General features: G+C 40.6%; 2 protein-coding genes across 5 annotated transcripts in view; one reads left to right on the plus strand and one right to left on the minus strand.

The window, feature by feature from the left end:
• On the plus strand, positions 1 to 3801 carry tlx3a (T cell leukemia homeobox 3a). The gene is made up of 3 exons (XM_085295291.1): positions 1 to 665; positions 1686 to 1923; positions 2548 to 3801. The coding sequence occupies exons 1-3, from the start codon at positions 239 to 241 to the stop codon at positions 2729 to 2731; spliced, it is 849 nt and encodes a 282-aa protein (XP_085151417.1). The 5' UTR covers positions 1 to 238; the 3' UTR covers positions 2732 to 3801.
• Positions 3802 to 3915: 114 nt separating this feature from the next.
• kcnip1a (Kv channel interacting protein 1 a) overlaps positions 3916 to 21387 on the minus strand; it is a 52419-nt gene continuing 34947 nt past the window's right edge. For 2 of the 4 annotated variants that reach the window (XM_085295312.1, XM_085295321.1), the window contains 7 exons: positions 9040 to 9164; positions 7751 to 7820; positions 7489 to 7559; positions 7267 to 7374; positions 7083 to 7187; positions 6032 to 6094; positions 3916 to 5598 (listed from right to left, as the gene is read on the minus strand). In XM_085295312.1, coding sequence (XP_085151438.1) covers positions 5551 to 5598; positions 6032 to 6094; positions 7083 to 7187; positions 7267 to 7374; positions 7489 to 7559; positions 7751 to 7820; positions 9040 to 9164 — 590 coding nt within the window. In that variant the 3' untranslated portion in view covers positions 3916 to 5550. Of the gene's footprint in view, positions 5599 to 6031; positions 6095 to 7082; positions 7188 to 7266; positions 7375 to 7488; positions 7560 to 7750; positions 7821 to 9039; positions 9165 to 13275; positions 13676 to 20856; positions 21087 to 21387 lie in introns of those variants that run through there. The other 2 variants (XM_085295331.1, XM_085295304.1) reach the window with 2 other exon arrangements.

Raw genomic sequence — 21387 nt, forward strand, 5'->3', positions numbered from 1 at the left:
AACGTCACATCTCGCCAAACGCCCATCAAACTTTCACCACAGCCTGTAGAGAGGACCCAGTCCTCTGAAAGAGGCCTGTTAGAGACAACCGGGACGCGCTGGACTCTGGGTTTACGGCTGGATAGCGATGGCGACACTTCTGATGATGAGTTTTGGTACAGTTTGACCTCACAGCGAACAACGCCTAAAACCCCCCATCTGCTTCAGTTTTCTTGCCCTTTTTGCGACCGAGCGAGGAATGGAGCAAGCACCAAGCGCGCCGAGCCCTCCTCCAAAACCGGCCCATCACGAGCCCATAAGCTTCGGCATCGACCAGATTCTGGGAGCCGGTACTGAGCCAGAAAACGCGCGCACGGCGGGAAGACAAAGTGGATCAGATTTAAGTAACGGAGACAGTTATTACAGTTTGGGAAGCCCGACTGGGGCCAACGCGCCCTCATATACCGCGCTCTCGATCTCCCTCTCCGGTGTAATGCCTCCGGTGGAGGCTTCAGGTTCATACGGAGAGAGCAGGAGTCTGGGCAGCCGGGGAGTCATTCGCGTCCCAGCCCACAGACCAGTGACAGCCCCGGGACCCCCGGCCCCCGTGCAAAGCGCTGTTCCTGGCTTTGGAGGTCTGTGCTTCCCTTGGATAGGGAACAGGTTTGCCAAGGACAGAATATCAGGTAGGCCAGCTGTTAGAACTAATGACTTCCCCTCGTTAATATTTTATAATGTTTAAAACGGTAGTAAGTGCTGCTCAGCCATTACAAAAACCAGCACCTCTGCCAAATATCTGTAGAACTCTAAAGCCTATTTAATTTATTTGCCCGTTATTTATCTAAAAAGGCGTAAATATATAGAACATTGTGCAAGTTGTTGTTTTAAAAAATACTAGAATGCACTACATTTACAGACTGTCATTAAACGTCATCATCCGCTTTGTTCAATTGGCTTCAGTTGTAGAACTTGAATGTTTAATTTCTGCGTCACGTTTTTGCGAAAAACAAGCCCAGTGCATTAACACAGTTAAACCAAACAACCTGGCGTTGTTGCAGTTTTCTAATAAACATGAAAGTAACTCAAATAAATGCATTAATTTATGGAATTAAAGATAACTATAAATAAGCTGATTATTGGACTATGGAGTGATTTATCTCATAAATTTCAAGGAAACTGAAGCACAATTATGTAAAATAATAAAAGCTATAACCAGTTCTCTGTATTTATAAGGGTGTGTGAAGAGGATTTGAAACGTTTTTATTACACAAATAGTCCTGTGGCCTATTTTATTGAAGATTAATGGAAGCTTTTATGACCACAGGCCTGATATAATACATGTATTATATATAGTTGTAAATATACAGACACACAATTCCACGGTGATAGACCAAAATGCTTGTTGTTGCTCTTGTTCTAATTACCAGTGCCACGAATATCTAAAGTTCACACAACTTCAAGAAGAAATATTTACTCGCTATTTATTATTGCTTTGTTTCAAGATTTGCTCAGATTTAACTTGCTTAATAAATATAATATAAATCACCATATTTCACATATGCACCGCATAAACAGGGCACTGTTGTCGCACAGGGCAGATTTCTGTGATATTTGGCCTTGGATCTCCACACAGAAATCGTCTGTCTGCTGCTGTATAAAATCTCACCTCATATTTATCGCTGTCTCCCCGTCTCTCCTTCCTGCAGCGGCTCTGGTGCCATTTGCCGTTACGCGGAGAATAGGGCACCCGTACCAGAACCGGACGCCTCCTAAACGGAAAAAGCCGCGCACCTCCTTTTCAAGAGTTCAAATATGTGAGTTAGAAAAGCGTTTCCATCGACAGAAGTACCTGGCCAGCGCCGAGCGGGCAGCTCTGGCAAAGAGTCTCAAGATGACAGACGCGCAAGTCAAAACCTGGTTTCAGAACCGCAGGACCAAGTGGAGGTTGGTATGAAATGTCATGATAACGTGTCAAAAATGATGCCCGTATAGGAACTTAAAAAAAAATTCCAGGAAAAATCGTTGACTTCTTTATTAGACGCTGAAAACACAAACTTTCCACTTTCCAAGTGACATCTTCCTGTTAACGGACTCAGTCGCAAAAGAAAACGAATACATAAATGTGACTATACATTTACAGAAAATATTTAAATTTTAGCTTAGTGTAGTATGTTTAGTATGTGGAAATAATTTTAAAGTTTAAATACTTTAAATTCCGACCAAATTAAATTGAAAAACTTCTAAAAAAAATAAACAAATAAGTGAAACTAATTACATTAAATAATAACAAGGAAGGGTTTTGTATTGTTTGATTAATAAGCCCTTAATTCACCTTTCAGATTCCCAAAATATTTTTACTGAGTTCATTTTTATGCTTCGAACAGATCTATTGCATCGCCATCCTTTTTCCTAACAAGGCACAGCTGCTGTTTTCATCTTGCAAATAGCAATCTTCCGACTTCAAGACTTTCTGTCGCTCTCCTTTAATCGTACACAGCCTTTTTAAAATTATTGAACAAAAATAATGTTTCATTTCTCTCTTTTTTTTCTTTTTTTCTTTTTTTTAAGGAGGCAGACAGCCGAGGAGAGGGAGGCGGAGCGTCAGCAGGCCAATCGCCTCATCCTGCAGCTGCAGCAGTCGGCCCTCCAGAAGTCCCTCAGCGAATCAGCGGTATCAGATCCACTGTGCGCCCATAACTCCTCCCTGTATGCGCTGCAGAACCTTCAACCCTGGGCCGAGGAAAGGGAGTAGAGACCAGACACCAAGCGGTAATCACTGAGCATCCTCTAACAGCCCTGCGAGGATACTTTAATTAAATTAGACCTACATGAGGACAGTAGGACTTACTGTGATCCTTACTGTGGAGGGGGGGAAAAAAGTGTGACCAGAAAAAAAACAAAAACGGAAGAACCCGATTGAGTGGTTGTGAAAGTGGACCTGAAGTCGTGGTGAGTCCTGAAGCAGAAACTTTATTGGACAAAATGTTGCAGCTCTGTACTTGGAAACACCAGGACTACACAAATTCAAAGGATACGAAAAAAGACTTACCACCATAAAAAATTCTCGCCACCATGTGATTGTCCTCTTGCGCTCGTACTTATAAGAGGAGACATGATGGAGGTAATTAATTCTCCACATTGAGATGCAAGAATCAGTGTTTTGTAAAGGTGTGGTTTCTCAGTGCGACCATCGCCTTAGTCTACCCTACTTAGTGGACTTGATTACAGCTGGCTCTGTTATTACCTTTTTTTTTTTCTTTTTTTTTCAAATTTTAGTGGGAGGATAATCATCTAGGCCTGCACTCCAGCAGCTACACAACAAAGTGCACGGGTTGGAATGTGTTTATGAGAAAGGCCAGATCTCTTTGTGTTTTTATCAAAGTACAAAACAAGAATGTCTGCTCAAAACAACGAAGATAAAATCTACTTCCTCTTTAATTCTTAATTGTTCTGGTGTTTAAACCTTCATTTATAGATGTACTCACTCTGACGAGACTACAGCGCACCATCACAGTCACCTGTAAGGCGCTCCAACAAAATTATAACAACAGTGTTACATTATGGACAGAAAAGAAAAGCTATTTTAAGGAGTAATAAACAGAAAATAGATGCTTGGATTTGGTGGTGCGAAGTGAGGAAAATAGGAAACAAGCTGTAAGTTGGGGAATAAAAGGAGTGATGCATGTTCAGTGATGGTGAAGTTTGGGTTTTTTTTTCCTAACGCACATTATCATGCTTTATTTGTGGGCCGTGTTCTTTGAAACGGAGGCACAAATGTACAAGTCCTTTTGTACTTACGTTGTATATGGGTACAGTATAAAATGTTGTTGTGACCCTTTTGCTCATGTGCTTATTTAAAGGTTTTACCATATAATAAGGTGTAAAACAGAAAAACCGTATGGAGCAACATGGTGGGGGGGAAAAAGCAGACGTTACTTGATTTTATTTCTTGAAAAGTTTATTGATAAATATAATGATTTTTTACAGTATTTCAATACACACATTATTTCATTCTGACTGTTTTAAGTGTGTCTGTCTGTTTGCCTGTCTATCCGTCCGTCTATGTGAAAGTATGTCTGGGGTTTGTTTGTTTTTGCTTTTTTAAATCACTATATTGGTAGCACAGTGAGTAGGCATGACAGTAAACCATTTATAAATGTATTTTTGCACTACTCAGTCTTCAAAAACGATGGCTCTTATTTGAAACATGGCTTCCATTCCTCCATAATCAGTGAAAAGGTCTTTACTTTCATCTTCTGTCTTATTCTCTGAGCTTTGTCCTCCTCTGCAATCTTCCCTTCAACATCTCTCCCTCACAGTGAAGTTTTGGTAGCTCTGAGTTGACGTTTTCAACAGACAGAGTTAAAGACAAACCTCGCCTCTCGTGCAAAAACACAGTCAGCTCATTTGAAGATGAAGCTACATGCTAGAATAAATGAGACTTTAATATTCAGGGAAATGGGACCGTCACACCGGGACACCACACACACAAACATGTGCACATCCTCGTATTGCTCTCCATCTGCATGCCGGGAAACCTCTAAATGGGCTCTTTATTTAACACCGAGTGGAAGGTAGAATAATTATAGGGTTATATCCAATCTGACAGAAGGACAGACAGGTAGTCAGAGACACACAGACAGACACCAGTGATTCAAGACACTGAGAAGAATCCACAGACACAACAGTTAAATATCTACAGTCGAGTCATTACAACATTCAAACACCGACCGACGATACTGGAACACACATTAGGAGTTAAGGAGGCCTCTGAGGACTGTTGCAAGCTGTCACAAGACCTAAGAATGTCACAAGCTGGGACACATTCACACGTTCAGCTCTGCAAACCTTTAGAGGCCTATGTTTGATTTTATGTCTAAAACTGGCCGAGCTGGCTCGGTGAGATGCTGCACACAGACCGGGCATCCCAAACGTAACCATTTAGCAAGATGTTGTGTATATTGCCACCGAGTTTTATGACACATATTCATTTATTACACTGTAGGAATCTCTTGTGCATGCTTCACAATATTGCTCATGTTCTTTGTATTGACACAGAAATTTGTAATGCTCTTATTTAAGATTCTATTGAGCAAAGTGTGGGTTTGGATGCTCTCTCTGCTAAGTTGCATTCAGGAATTTAAGTCCTTGCATGGTAACAATTTTACATAATTCAGAAAGGCCTTCAACCAAATGCGAGAGGGGCAGTATTTACATAGTGGCACTAAGTGCGCACCATCCAAGATGACACTGACAACAGCAACAAACGAGGGAGGGAGGTGGAGATGAGAAAAGTGGTCACAGAAAGGTCAACTTTGTCTAAAGGAGGCTTTCCAAAACCAGTGAAGGTTTATCGCCTTAGATTTCTTACAGTAGGATGCCTTCCAGAAGGTTTTGTGGAAAACAGTCACACCCAAATTGACAAGCTTCTTGTCTGCCTTCTCTCACAAGTTAGGCTGTTCCTTTTGCTTGCAGATTCTTATTCATCACTCCTTCTCCTCCTTCTTTTTCCTGTTGTTCGTTTCTCTTCTCACACTCTGTGCTTCGTCTGCTGCACCATCTCCCTCGTGTCTAGATGACATTTTCAAAGAGCTGGAGGGACCTCATAATGTTTTCATCCTGTGCAAAGATGAAGGAGAATTAAGAAGTGGTGACTGTGAGAAAAGAAAGTCGGCCAACAATCACCATTTAATTCGTTTTACTGGCCACTAGGGGGCAGTAAAGGTCCATAAATTTTTAATGATCTCTGCAGATAAATACTGATGGAAAACTGTACTAACAGCCATAATTAATAGCGTGTACAGTGAGACTTGCAAAATCTAAGAGGCCTTCGGTAAATAATAATAAATAGTTAGCAAAACTGTTGTGACTGTGGTGGTCTTTTGTGCAGACATGCTGACATTTCGGAGAGCAAATGCACTAATAACATTAGCAACAGCACTGTAGTCAGCCATCATGTTTTCCATTATATGCAAATCCTGCATTAGTTAAACTATTCTCAGTGGAAGAAGCCTTTAGAGTGAGTTGAAGGAAAAAGCAAACAAGCCAGTACCTCTTGACAAGAAAGGATGAATTCATCAAGAGTCACCACACCGTCTCGGTTTTTGTCCATTTTCTGCAGATGGAAGAATACGTGATATTTAAAGCTACAAACACATTTAGTAAATCGGCCTATTTAAATCAATAGTTGAATCAGCGAGCTGCAAGTTACAGAAAATTTAGCTGGCTTAGACAGAAGCTTGTTGCTACCAGACAAGACAGGCACCAGGTCAGTGGGAGCCCCAAAGGACTGACATACTACAGTTTGCAATTACAGTTGGAGAGACCTGACCTCCCTAAGTGACCCCCACCTGTATCCACTCACTCCAGCTGCAGCTGATTTTCATAAAATAAATGCTGCTTGTTTAGCCTTGTCTACAGGGAGGAGACAGTTGATGAATTTTATAAACGTCACATTATCTAATTTATTTACTTTGACATTTAAAATCAGTTAACTCAGCTAGCTGAGCCGCTCAGTGTGTCCAGCTCTGCTGATATGACCATGTCAAGTGGATAGTGGATTTTTTGTGTCAGATTAGTTCTATAATAATATACGGAGCAAATTTGAATTTTTACCCCTACATACTATAAAATTACCATTGGACTTGGAAACACCTTCATGTTCTACCAGAAGAGCTCGGACAGGTGACTGTGGAGATGGATGTATGAACATCTCTGCTTACAGTGCTTCCCCCACAGTCTAAGCAGAGTAGACAGGGATACGTTGCAGAAACTGGATGGCTGGCTTGATGGATGCATATTCAATGAGGTTGAGATTCGGTCATTGTATATTTTGGGTGGATGTTGCAGCCAACAGTAATGGGTCATTTATTTTCTACTGTAGCGACTTTTGGATAAGTAAAGTAGGCAGTGCTAAGCTGATGTTGTCGGTTTCATTGAATATACAGCTGAAAACTCATCTTTTTAAACTTGCTTTTAGTTGATTTTTATTTTTATGTTTTAGCTTCTGTGAAGCACTTTGTGACTTTTATCTTGAAAGGAGCTATATAAATCAAAATTTACTTTACTTTTACTTTATAAATAAAGGAAGCAGATAATGGTACCTGAAAGAAGGCATCCACATGCTGTTTGGGTGCGTCATTTTTCAAAACAGGGTATGTGTACTTCCCCATCATGTCATAGATTGCTCTGACGATGTCTGTCATCTCCTGTGAAACAGAACACAGACACCATGAGTTATGATGAATACAACCTGACATGTGGAAAAAAGAAGAAGTTAAGACAAACCTCTTTGTTTATGTATCCATCTCTGTTGATATCATAGAGGTTAAAGGTCCACTGTAGCTTCTCGGTGACAGAACCTCTCAGCAGGATGGACAGAGCTGTTACAAAGTCCTGATGGAGAACGAAGCAGATATAGAATGACAAACTGAATGAGGGAGGCGTATGGTAGGTGAGTATCAAAGAGCTGAGATGTATTGAGTGGAAATGAGTTAGTATAAAGCAAACCTCAAACTTTATGGATCCTGTGTGTCCTGTGTCAAATGCATTGAACAGGTAGTGCGCGTAGGTGCTGGCATCTGCAGGAGAAGAAGAAAAAAGTTGCTAATACACTGGCAGGAAAATGTGCAGAGACAAAGACGAACATAAATGCAAACATCACAGCACACACACACACACACACACACACACACACACACACACACACACACACACACACACACACACACACACACACACACACACACACACACACACACACACACTTCACCTCCATGTGGGAAGAACTGGGAGTATATTTGCTTGAAGGTGTCTTCATTTACGACACCACTTGGACACTCCTGGAATGAGAGAGGGACAAAAGGACAAACTTTAAGGGCAATGTGAAAACTGAACAAGCACAAACGAAGTAAACAGAGTACACAGGAGGGTGTAACAGTGGAGAAATACAAAAGCCGATAAGGCACGGAGATTGGATAAATCCAGACTTGATGATGATTGGTCATCAAAAAGCCATATTAAAGTTGCTTAAAATGATTACAGTCTAATTCCTGACAATCACCAAAGGTACATCTAATTACAGTTTCTGACTATCACAGCAGGGTGTCTCTTATGAGACTATTTTTGATAAAGAGCTTTAAGCTAAAGAATGCAACCTCAATATAAAATATACTTTACGACAAAAATCTGTGAAAGTAGTAAAGAACAAAAAAACCCCAAAACAGAGTATATCTGCATTAAAATGGTAGTGTTACAATTAAGTGACAAATGAATAAACTCTCCCAAAAACGCAAAAAGAAACCTGGAATGTTTAATCTCACAACTTACTGCATGTTACTGCGTGACCACAAATGCAGACTGTACTCTGGCCCATTTATTTACCTGTGAAAATTATTCACTCTGTCATGAAGCAGAGTCATTGTTACTGAAATTAAATGTACAGACTTACACAAAGAAAACCAGGAGGATAATAAAACCACTTTGTTTCACTAGAAGAAATGTAACAGTGTTGTGTACTTTGAATCCGGGCTTTGGCAAACATTGGCTCAGTATTAAAGAAGAGATTATATATTCTCCGAGATTTAGGCAAACCAGGTTATTGCACAGGCGTGCATGTAGCACCGCAGAGGATTTTTTTGTAAATCAGAGAAAGAAAAAAAAGGTCTGCATGTCCAATATAATGATGGATGCTCATAATGATCTCCACACTAATTTGTAGCTATTTAGGTAGGTCAGCTCAGTAAAACCCATAGAGTGTATTTAAAGGTAGATGTTATGATATACCTATCTCCCTCTACTTGCTGCTTGCAGTACAGGTTAAAAGCACCACCTCTGCTATCATTCGTGTATATAAGCCAATACAAAGTTTAAAAAAAATTAAAAACTACATAAATACAAATCATTCAAATGTCTTTTGCTACTGGGTGTTTTTCTTTGATTTAAAGAGATGTTTTTATTGTTTATGCCCTCATACTCAAGTTACAGACAGTTAAGCGGGAGGAAAGTCGTGATGAAAAAACTGGAGGTGAAGTGTTGCAGTGCACTTTTACAGTCACTTACATTCTTGAAGCCCCTGTAGAGCACTTGGAGCTCTCTTTTACTGAAGTTGGTTTGAGCTTCTAGCTGGTCGAGGCCCTCCGGTCGATGGCAAACCATTGTCATCTCCAAGTCATCATCAGCTTTGTCTAAAGGGGAAAAATATAGGGGAAAAAAATCAGTATTAAAGAGTAAAAGGATAGATGTAGACAGGAAGGGAGTGACTGTTCAGATGAAGAGAAAAGGACAACATTAGCTCAGTGAAGTCATATGTATGCACCGGGTTTGAACAATGTTGTTGTCTTTCTGAAAAGCAGAATGATACACACTGTGACCAAAAAGGCGAAGGAGAGGAGAGGATGAAAGATGGAGGTGCAGAGAGGTAAAGGTCAGTTTCGCAGCTCTACGCTGCTCCTCTTACTGGCCCTATCATTAACAACTCATTACTGTCCTCGCTGGAGGGGAGGTTGAAAGAGGACACACCACTGACTCTGACTTAACACACACACACACACACACACACACACACACACACACACACACACACACACACACACACACACACACACACACGGTGGTTATAGGTGAACACAACAATATAAAATTAAGACATTTTCTCTCGCCCTCTTTTAGAGACACTCATTTACACATTTAAACCAGTGAACAATTTCCCCCCAAAGCAATCTACAATGTAATAATTATGCATAGTGTTATAACTGTGCATAATTTAATAGAAGTAGTAATAAAAATTCTGAATATGATAAAATGGTCATGGTGCCCCCGTTATGTTATCAGCCCACTGAATGACTGTTATCAGTAGGCGGCCTCCTCCACAAACTTCCAGGCTCAGTAGGAAGTTATCACCACATTTACTGGCAATCGTGCCGACTTGCTGAACAGAAAATAACAGGTGTGGAGTTTTTTTTATTTATTATTATTATTTTTTTAATGCAAAAAGATAATACAGGGGAAAAAAGCTTGGGTTAAGCTTGTAAAATGGCCCATACTTCACTGTTTCCATAACTTTCTGCAGTACAACTAGCATTAAAATGCACAGCTTACCAGATGGTGAGTCATGCTGTGTTCACATTATTCCATACCAGTTTTTTAAAACATGCATATATGAAGAATATCAGCCAATATACACTCACCAGCGACACAGTTAGGCACCCTTATTCATCTGCTTGGTAACGCAAGTATCCGCCATTTAAACAGACCTCAGTGCATTTACATTCCAACCAAATTATATAGAACAGCATCTCTGAACTCACAACACTCTGGCATTACACAACTGTTGGTGGTGTAATGTCGTAGGGGATACTTTCTCTGCACTAATTGGGCTCCTCATTATCAACAGAGCATTGTTTAAACTCCACCTGAGTATTTCTGCTAACCATGTCCATCTGTTTATCTGACCTTTATGACCAGGATAACACATACTGTCTCAGAGCTCAAATCATCTCAAATTGGTTAGCTGATATGAAAATGAGTTCACTGTAATCAAATGGCATTCATATTCACTGGATCTCAATTTAACAGAGCGCCTTTGGGATGTGGTGGAACAGGAGATTCACATCTGCAGCCGATAAACCTGCAGAAAGAAACTATGTGATGCCACCACCTCAATATTAATAAAAAAAATCTCTGAGGAATGTTTCCAGCACCCTTCTGAATCTGCGGCTAGAAGAATTAAGGCGGTGCTGAAAGCAAGAGGGAGTCCAACCAAGTACTACCAAGGTGTACCTAATGAAGTGTATCCCTAACAATCTGTATCGACATTGGCCACAAGAATCCAGCCAGGCTCTAATTAAAGCTGAAAAGGGCCATGGAGTGGCGTGATAAGATTCCAGCAGTAGACACTATTAAAATTAGCAAATGGCAGAAATAAATAAAAAAAAAGATGTTGCTTTTGTTGAAATAATGAGTTGCTGAGTTTAATGAAGGCTGATGCCTTAATGTCTGACTAAGCAGCATAAGAAAAAGATCCCATTAAAAGCCGAGAAAATCCTCAGAAATGTTTGTTCTTTTCATTTATCCTCGTGAAATTAAGGCTGAAAAAAAGGTGAATGGTCCTATTAGTAGAAGCTGTTATGCACTTCCCTGTGTTTGCATCAGTTAAGAAGATCTATGAGAGATTGTAATCACCCAGTTTGTTTTTCATAGAAAATTATGGACCATTTCCCCTTTTAGCACACTAGTCATTATCCCTATCAAAGTCACTATTGTGCCGACTGCTGTCCAGACGAAAATTTAGCTGAATGTGTTTTGAACAGTATCAGGCACAGTGACAGTGTCCAGCACAGGCACAAAGCTAAATCTTTTGAATGGTTCCCATTTAGCTTTAATTGGTGTCACGGGGTGCAAGGTTCACTCTGTCCTTGGCAGTTCACATTTTGAAACATTAACAGTTTTGAAATGAGACATTTTTATCTGTGTGACAAAACCATTAGTGGTTTGTAAAGCTTCATTACACCAGTCCCTCTTCAGTTCTATTCTCCCAGTGAATGATGGGTACTGAGATGGCATTTCACTGAGCAAGGCAAAGACTGCTTTATCTCACTGCTAAATTAAGCCTGAACTTTTCAGATTTCAGATTCAGTATTCAGAACTTCACACAAAAAACCTAAAGTTTGCCATCGTAGCTTGAATCAGCAGGTTTGAATTCTACAATCAAATACGATATACTGACTCTTTGGCCTGCTGACTCACACGTTTGTCAAATGTGGCTGTGGAGATGCTTTGAAACGGTGAGAACAGTCTCATGTGCAATGATATTATCTAACGTTGCCCATGTCAATTTAAAGTATAAAAGTCACAATAAAAAAATCAAAATAATTTATTACGCAATTCAGTAAGTGCTTGCTGAATTGTGGTCTCACATTTTGTACTTTATGGGAGCAGTATGACTTTATGACTTTGTATAACTTATAATGTTGAGTTGTAGTCTCTTTATATAGCTCCTTACCCCTCCTCCCTCAACGTGTTCAACGCACACAAACACAGCTACCTGCAAACACACACACATGCACACACGGTCACACATCACTTGAAGGTCATTTTCATCCCAGCAGATCAGACATTGTCAGCGTCACACCGGGGTACTGAGGTGTAGGTTTTGAGGTTCAGGCTCACACACACAGACACACAACCACACACACACACACACACACAATCGTGTGAATTCATCTGGTAGGCCTCTAATGCCTAATCATACCAGCACAGTCACCATTACACTCCAAGCAAAATAACGACCAGACACGACGTCCGTATTATAGTAGTATCATATATAATCACAAAGGGCTCCATTATAGAGAGATTGTATGTTTTAGCATACATAGCATGTGTAAACACGTATATCAACTATACTAAGGTCTTAAAAGAGAGGGTGTCTGATTCTGTGCAGAGCTGGAAAAGCCCTTTAGGCAGAATCTGTGATTCATGGACCTTAATATCAATACATCTAAGGTAAGTAAATTTAAAGAACAAATACCTCACAGGTGAGATGGGGAAGCATTAGTTAACATTCATACACCTTTAAAGAGTAAAATCTTCCCAGAGACTAAAAGTTCCACTGATCATCAGAGAGAAAATCTCCCTTGTGGTCTTCATTGATTAAAATCATCTCAGTTTCTTCATTTCATTTCATTATGAAACAAAGTAAAACCAAATGTGGTGAAATTTTGTAATATATCCAGCACTATGGCATTAATATCCATTTTAAAATATGCAAACGTCAAATTAACAACTCAGACTACAAAGTTCTGGAATGAATCCCAACACCAGTGGCACTGTTAACATATAGAGATTTTCTTAAATCTTTGGTTTTTATTGAGCTGTGGCTGTATGAGGCTCTGTTTTCTTTATAGTACATGACAGATGATGTTTCTGTACTGCAGCAGAATTATTATAAGTGGGAAAAGCAATGCATGTGCATGAGTCAACTGCAGATTCGCATCATTAAAATGAGCAGGAGAAATATATATATGCACGCACAAGTCCTCTACAGCAGTTCCCTGCTATGAGTAGTTAATGACAGAAGTTCAGAATTCATGTGGGTAAGAGTGCAAATCTGACAACAGAACAGCCAGCAGCAGTTTGCATTTATTAACTGCTTATTTTTTTATTTATCCCTGTTTTTTTTTTTTTTTGCGTCTTGAGAAAAACTATAACATTCGCTTTGCTGGTTGACAGCCCAACAGCAGTGGAAACACTCTGACTTTGTTGGTTGACTTAAAGGTGGATGATAGTATAATGACTCACCCTCCACAGTGATGACTCCCAGCAGGTGCAGCATTTTGACGGCCCCACAGCACAGCAGAATGATGGCTATAGTATGTAAACTGTTCTCGCTCTGCTCTTCTCTATCCATTCTGATTATTTTCTTCTTTTCTTTGGACTCGCTGTTTATCCTGAAGCTTTCTGTCTTCAACTTTTCCCGTACTTCCTTAGCCCCTTCTGGTTTTTATTCCTTAAGATGCTTAACTTTGCACAATAAGGAAAAATTGAACTCCAAACTTTCAAACACTGGTGGTGGTTTTTCACTACAATTCTAAACAAAGTTGGCTTTTAAACTCTTTCCTGCTCTCTCTCTCGTGATTATAAACTTTCCATCTATCTTGCTTCCTCCCACAGTGAAATCAGCACTCACCTGCCTCTCTCTGTCTCTGTCTTTTTATCCCCCCTTCTCTCTCCTCCCTGGGGCATCTTCCTCTCTTATCCTGACCTTCGCTCTATCCCACACACCCTCTCTCTCCCCACAGAGCCCCACTCCCCCCTGTATTACAGTCGGTGTCCTTCACTCTTTGGGGCAGTGAGCACACTGTAACAATGATAAACTCACCTTACACCGTACCGCCATATGTGTTTGTTTTGTGACTGTGTACAAGTTCATGAACAGATCAGGACTTGATTAATGGCTCCCATTAAGACACACAGTCAGCTTCAAACAACAGACGGCCTAATTCACCACAAAGTGACTTTTCTAAACATACCTTTCATATACCGTACTCTATAATATAAACAGCACTTTGTATAAATCAGTACCTATGAATACAGGCACTGAGAGAACATCTATTCTAATTTGCCCTGTGGGCTTTATAAAAATTGCAGCAAGCCTGAATAACAAGAGTATTGGGAACTATAAGAACTGCTATAACCTTTGTGGACCACCAGGGGGTAGCAAAACCTAACACAGAGAACAGTACCATGATTGCTAAAAATGTGATGCACATTTTAATGTTTAGCTTTCTCATAGAATATCAGTGCAGTGACCAATTTGATAAGCTGAACAAAGATTTTTGCTCAAATGCGATTTATTTTAATGCATCCACACAATCAAAATCATAGTGAAAAAAAGACTAAATTGTAAATTCTGTGCTCTTAACAAGATGGCACTCATTTAAAGTCTTTATGTGTATGCAAAGAGAAGCTTCACTAGCCAACTGAGCTGAAGTACAGCCGCTGACTTGCAGACTGCAGGGGGCTCTGCCGTATCAAGAGGTTTCCCACAGAGTTGTCGATTGCAGGTTTGCTTTATTTACTGTTGTGAAATTACAGTAGCAGTGCTGGGGAAAATTTAATTTAGCGGCAAGAGTAGAATTTAATCCAATTTGTCAGACATTTGCTCATTAGTATAAATGATTAAGTGTAGTTTAAGTTGTGTTCATTAGCTGTCTTCACTGGGATTTCTGTTGGGATATTATACACAGGTACAGCGAAACAACAAACACCCTGCAACACATGTTACACACCAGAATAACAAGCTGACACCATATTATTAGTGGAAAGTTGAGAAGGCGTTTATTTTATAGCAGACAGAATACTAAACAGATTTGAATCTGCTGCAGGTTCTTTCCCCCGCCCTTTAAGCCAAGTTTCAGTGACCAGATTTAGAATATCTCCTCTCTATGGCACTGCGCAGATGCAAGAAGAAAAACCTCAGAACAAAATGGACAAACAGAGCAGTCTATAGCTTGACTCACAGGGACTACTAATACTACACTGACCTCATTATTCTAAATTTTTGCCATGATTATAACAGCATAAATATGACAGAGGATAAAGAAATGCAAAAAGGGTCTACTTTAAAGGTATAGTGTGTAAAATATTACCACTAGATGTCAGTAGATTGTAGCAAACTGAAATCTGTTTTCTCATTTGTAGTGAGTGTAGGCTTTTATTCCACTGTTTACCTCATCTGTCAATACATCTATTTAATCTGCAGGAGGCTATATAAACTTTGAAAGGGGTCGACGAGTCAGTAAAACTCAGTTCTTCTCAATGACAGCGGTGCTGAGGTGAGTTTTTGAGGATATTGTGAAGTTTTCTGTCAGTAAGCACTGTTGCATTTGGTGTTAGCTGCAGTTAGCCTATATTAGCCCCTGTTAGCTGCTGTTTGCTAGCATTAGTGAAACTTTCTTTGAAGTGGCTCTAACAGTGTTGGACTTGGACATTAAGTGAATAAACTCTCATACAATGTGAGGAAGTAATCAAACTGTTTATCAGAAGGAAAGTGTGATTTTTAGGACACTAGAACCCAACATTAGCTGGCATTATTTTAGCTTATAAGGAGCTGTTTTTGATATTTAGCTTGCTTGTTATCAGAGAGGGTGAAATGTCTAATCTGCTGACAATAAATAATTGCATCAATACTGGGAATGAATAAGCATGTTTATGAATGTTTTTGGGTGTTACCGCCTTGAATTCAGTTGAGGAAATGTGGCGTGAGGAGAGGAGGAAGATGATGAAGTGGAAATGAGGGAGGAAACAGAAGTGGAAGAGGAAGAGAATGGCATAGTGAGAAAGAGTTGATGAAAATATGCATTTACAAATACTAAATGGCCACAGATAGCTTGAAAGAGCTATTTACGAGTTATTTATGAGCTTTCACAAACTAGTGTCCTCTCCTGCGTATGTTTAATGGCTTAATTCTACATCTAAGTCTATGAAAATATATCAGTTTATTGCTAGATAAGATTGGTAGATACCTTTAACACACTATCGTCTAACACTTCACCGAGTGAAGCTGTCATAGGACAGGTATCAATCCATCACAGGGCTTCATATGATATTCAGTGAAATAATACTTTTGCATGGACAACCTACCATCAATCCTTTGAAGCCTCTAACTTCAACAATAACTGAGTTTACTAACAAACAGCTAACAGTTTCCATTTGGCATATGCTCACCATCTTTGTTTACGCTCACGTGCACACACCCACACACAGTTGGCAAGCTCCGCGCAGGCTGTTAGGAGTTTTTACTGATGCGCGAGAGGATGGAGACAGTGTGGAAAAAACAAAGACAGAGCAGCCTTGTACAAAGGTATTTTCTAATTCTACTAACTACAACTGTTCAATTTGGCACACATTTCTATTTGGGAATACAAAAAAAAATACGGCACTTTAACAATCCTGTCATTTTCATAAAAATCTGCCTAAATCAGTAAATATGATTTTTTATGATTTTTTAATATGATGTTTCTCAGAGAGAAAAACAGTTTAATACATTTAAGGAAGCAGAGGACTAATAGATTTTGAAGCAAAGAGGAACACGCTTCAAAAACAAAGTAACACACACAGACTTGCTAATTTCATACTAATTCTACTCTACTGTAGCTAATCCTCTTCATCCAAGCAGTGATTTATAAGGTACAGAGAAAATGAATGTGCTCAGTGAGAATTTCACAATCGACAACATTTTGGACACATCAATACACAGTCACAACATGTACTGAATTACAAAGCTATTATTGATTAGTTTTGAAGCATTACAAAACAATAAAATAGATAGTGCTACGCTGTGTTGAGCACACTGAATATTTGAAGTAATTGCTACAGTGTTCTTGTTTGGTTCCCGATCAAAGGAAAACACTGAGCTCGAGCATTATGCTGCTCCAATAAAACAGAAAATGAGTTACTAGAAATAGACTGTGTACACGAGCTTGTGTGATCTTCTTCCTTGGTTAGCAGTTAAGATCCAAAGTTACTTTTAAGTTCATTTCGCAATGTAAATTCATTATAACATGTCTACAGATGTAAACTAACATTGAATTTAGGAGATATCACCCAGTTCTACATATCTAATCCCAACTCATTGTCTTTACTCTACATAGAGTTCAAAACCTCATTGTGAGCCTTTGCGGGATTATTATCAAATGTAAAAGGAGTCTTCTGATTCAGGAAACCTCCTTTTAAACACATGAAAGTGCGTAGTGGTGGAATATATCTGGTCATATAACTTCTGTAAAGTTTTCATTGAACAGGTGAGGTCTAGAAACCTACATCATCCGTGTTCCACAACAAAATCTGCAAACTTAGCAGATAAAGAAAGCCTAAATAAACCCAACCTAGAAAGCAACCTCGAGAACTTCACTTCCATCTGCTGCATAACCTATTATAAACCGTGGTGTCTGACAGTGACCAACAGCCTGAGCCCATTTCTTTCAGAGCTTGTTCAGAGTGTTAAGCGGTGGCCTGAGCTGCCAGCAAAGAAAGACTACCTGTCACTCTCCCCAACAAGCACTCTAACACAAAAAAAGCCCCTCTTACGTCTGTACACACCCTCTTCCTAAAGCCCATGGAGAGGATTTAATTCCTAACTTTCTCCTGACCACTCCTGCCTCTGGTATTTAATGCTGCGCTAATTTCTTCTGCATCTCTTCCTTTCTTCTGTTTCCCACTGATTCCTTCTTTCTCCTCCATTTCTTATCTCCCCCCCTCTGCCAAACTCTCCTCTCAGTCCGCCACTCTATCTATGCCATGCTCTCTCTTTCTTTCTAGTACCGTGTCCTGTAATCCTTGCCAGAAAGTATCTCATTTGCATAATCTGAATTAGCCTAATCTGTCATCCTGGCCGGCTAAAGAGGAGTTTCTCTTACCGGCCTCTGCATGGTGGAGCGTGCTTTCCAAGAAAGAGGCAATTTAAATAGCTGCAAGCAACAGTATAAACCCCGGAAAAGCTGAATATATAATCATGTTTCACGCAGTGAATTTAAACGCTCATTCTGAAACATATTGTTTTCCATAGTCAATATTCAAGTCATGGGACATAAGGCCAATCCTTTACTGGCTTTTCAGTGCTTCACTGAAGGTCCAGTGACTTGTTATATTTGGGGACACACACATAAACACAGAAAAATAAATGTATCCAGTCACATGGGCTAAAAACAAGGCAGAAATCCAGAGTTATTGACGAACAAAGCATTTAAGCACCCGTGTGTGTAAAACAACAAACACTCACACATATCACTGCTTGGATACTGACCTTCAGCCTGCTGAAGGAGGACTGTTTGGATTGCTAAAGTATGTTCAAACAGACACAGGAAAGTGTGTCACTTTTTTTTTTTGGCTACTGTTGATTATGTTTTCGAAGAGGGAGTTATAAATACGGCTCATTTAGACACACATAGCAGCACGCCAGTATTGATTTTTGAGTAAACATATGTCTAGACTCCGAATCTGCAGAACACACAAACACACACACACACAGGCAGAGACACACTGCTGGATGCCAAGAGGATGAGGATGATGAGATGACTTAATAAGCACTCACACCAGCTAATGGGAGTGTGGGTGATGCAGAGAGGGAGCAAATGAGAGAAAGAACAGCAGCATAAAAGTGAGAGGGGAGGAAAGGAGCGGTATGGTGGTGGTGGCGGCATGCGAGAGTGTGGTGGGGAAAAATTAGAAGAAAGTAAGATGAAGAGGGACAAATGTGGGAGGGAGAAATGGGGGAAACAACTGGGAGTAGAAAAAGCAGTGGGAGGATGTGAAACTGAAAAAAAACATTAAGAGGAAGAGGTTCAGGGGCTGGTAGGGATGAAGCAACTAGCAAAACAAAAGAAAGATAAGAGGGAGAGAGAGATTGACAGAAAATAAAAGGATAGAGGGAGATTGAGACAACATTGCTGCAGGGAGTAAGTAAGGGAGGCAGTGAAAAATGGAAAATTCACCAGGGAGTGGAAAAAAATATGCCAGGTGAAAATTCTTCTGGAGAGATGAGTTGTCAGAGGCCACCACAACAGATGAGGAGGAAAACAGGTGCGAGCCTGCCAGACAAAACCATGCAGACAAGACAGTAGGAGAAAACTCCCACCAGAAAGAGCCTGTCAGAAAAAGGAAGAAAAAACAACTTGGCAGAAAATAAAGGAAGCTGAGAGAACAACACGCAGCCTTGATGAAAACAGACAGTCCAGACAGGCATGTAAATATTCAAGCAGGTGCAGGACACGAACGCGGCGAGGGTATTTTCTGTCATGACACAGGAGTGATGAGCTCATGCCCAGAAGATCAATCATGTAGAAATTTAATCTCACAATATTATAGCCATGCACTGTCCCCCATTTTCAGTGTTGCTGTCAGTGTTGTGAGGATAAGTTATCTGCAACACCAAAGAAAGAAACGGGCGCCTGCATGCATACAAGCCCCGCCGCACTAATCCCGCATAAAGCTAACATGTCAGAGTAGGAGAAAGATGCTGAAGTAACAACAGCTGAATTACACACAATTCTCTCCCCCTCCAACCCCAAATAGCTTCACAGCTCCACATCCCATTCTTTTTTATCTCTTCGCTGGGTATTTGTGGAGGTAAAAAGACTTGTTTTCATTTGCAGCAAGAGTCAGATTTCATGCGTTTCCACAACTTAAGTGCATCAACAATCAAAATAGCAACAAATTTACGCCTAGCTTTTTTTTGGTTTTGAACACCCTTAGGGAAAAGTGTTTGTTTGAGCTAGTGGTGGAGTGGAAGAGCTTATTCAAAAGATGAAGCCAGCCATATGCACTGATTTGGAAAAGGTCCTGCTTGGACAGAAAACTGATAACAGTCTGCCTTGACAAATAAGTTTAAATGACTATTAATAGGGGGTAGGGTTGGGGATTTTTTTTTTCCGTCTGGCACTGATCTCCTGCTCACTGTGCCCATTCATTGTAGTAGCCACATTAGATTTGTAAGACTTACATAAAAGAGGTTTACAGGATTTCTTTTTTAGAATGAGTAACGAGGGAGTAAAACATTTCTTACAGGCAACAGGTTTTCATACATCCCGCTTCTCGCTTCATCTGCAAATTTGCATCTCTCACTATCTGAGTCTCTTTCACGTGGCCTTGACTTACTTAGGAAAACCCCAATCTCATCAAAAAAAAACCCAAACCCCACCCCACCCACCCCAAACCCCACATCTTTTGTTGCCATGGTTACGGTGCTTCCAAGGTAACAGCAAGACAGAAAAGCAGTGTGTGAGCAGAGTGACAAATACCTTCGACATGTGTGTGTTTACCAGTGTCGAGGCTCGCGTCTGAGCATGCAGCCAGACAGACAGACAGAGCAGCACGCGTGCGCACGCACAGACCAAAAAAAAGAGAAAGAAAAAAAAAGAGCCAGCTCTTAGATTCCTCCCTCGGTTTGCTGTGTCAAAAAAAGATAAGCTCAACAACAATCACCTGGGTGCACAGACACTGCCTGGCTGAAAGTTTGTTGTAGAATAAACAGATTCACTTTTTTGTTTCCACTGGGAACACCTGTTGGTCTCTACATTTCTTCCTTTCTCTCTCTCGACAAACCATCTGCTCCCCTTCTTTCACTGCATCTCAACTGAAATACCGGCAGTTATTAATCTTCGCTCTGCAGCTTTTCGTACCTGCGCTGTATACATTGAGCCGGAGTGAGCGTGTGTGTGAAAGCCACAACGACAACACACTGTCAAAAGTTTCACCGCCCGTATGCGTGCATCCATGTGCCGATTAGAAAAAGAGAGAAAAAACCCCCACATTATGTTTGTGTGTTTTGTGTGTGTGAGTATGTCTATGCGTGCGTTCATGTTTGTGTGTGTATTCCCTCACCCCTGGATGGCCTCCTCTGCTTGGTCTGCATGGTCAACGTGCCCACCACAGCCCCCATGTTTGCCGCCGTCGTTGTGGAAACAAGTGCGTCTGTGTGTTGAAGTCGGTGTCTCTTCGTCACGTGTTTCAGCAGCTAGAACGCACACGCACGCACTCCCTCGCCCTCTTTCCTCCTCTCATCCTCTCCTCCTCTCTCTCCACCTCCTCTCTCAATGGCTGCTCTAGGCAGAAACCCTCCTTCCATCATCCCCTCTTTCATCCTTTCACACTTCATCTTGTGGCGCTCCTCCTCTCTTTCTCTCTCTCACTCTCGCCCCCTTTCTCCCCAAACTCCTTCACTCCCTCCCTCCCTGCTCCTTGTTTTTCATTAGGGGCTGTAGTTGCCCTCCCTCTTTCCATTTCTCTCCCTCCCTCTCTCTCCATCTATCACCCTCCCACCCTCACAGCGAGGCAAGAGCCCGAGAGGAGCATCAGTGATTCAGTATGAAATCGCCAGGATGTTGATTCACTAAATTATAAATTAATATTAGT

This window comes from Mchenga conophoros, linkage group LG2, assembly GCF_057382185.1.
Source record: "Mchenga conophoros isolate Kocher_MC1m ecotype Shallow Benthic linkage group LG2, M_conophoros_male_GT1.1, whole genome shotgun sequence".
Lineage (NCBI taxonomy): Eukaryota > Metazoa > Chordata > Actinopteri > Cichliformes > Cichlidae > Mchenga > Mchenga conophoros.

Excerpts from the sequence above, each read along its gene's own strand:
- tlx3a (XM_085295291.1), top strand. The coding sequence starts at position 239 with ATGGAGCAAGCACCAAGCGCGCCGAGCCCTCCTCCAAAACCGGCCCAT. Across the intron at positions 666-1,685 it reads TGCCAAGGACAGAATATCAG|CGGCTCTGGTGCCATTTGCC; the intron begins GTAGGCCAGCTG and ends TCCTTCCTGCAG. Across the intron at positions 1,924-2,547 it reads AACCGCAGGACCAAGTGGAG|GAGGCAGACAGCCGAGGAGA; the intron begins GTTGGTATGAAA and ends CTTTTTTTTAAG.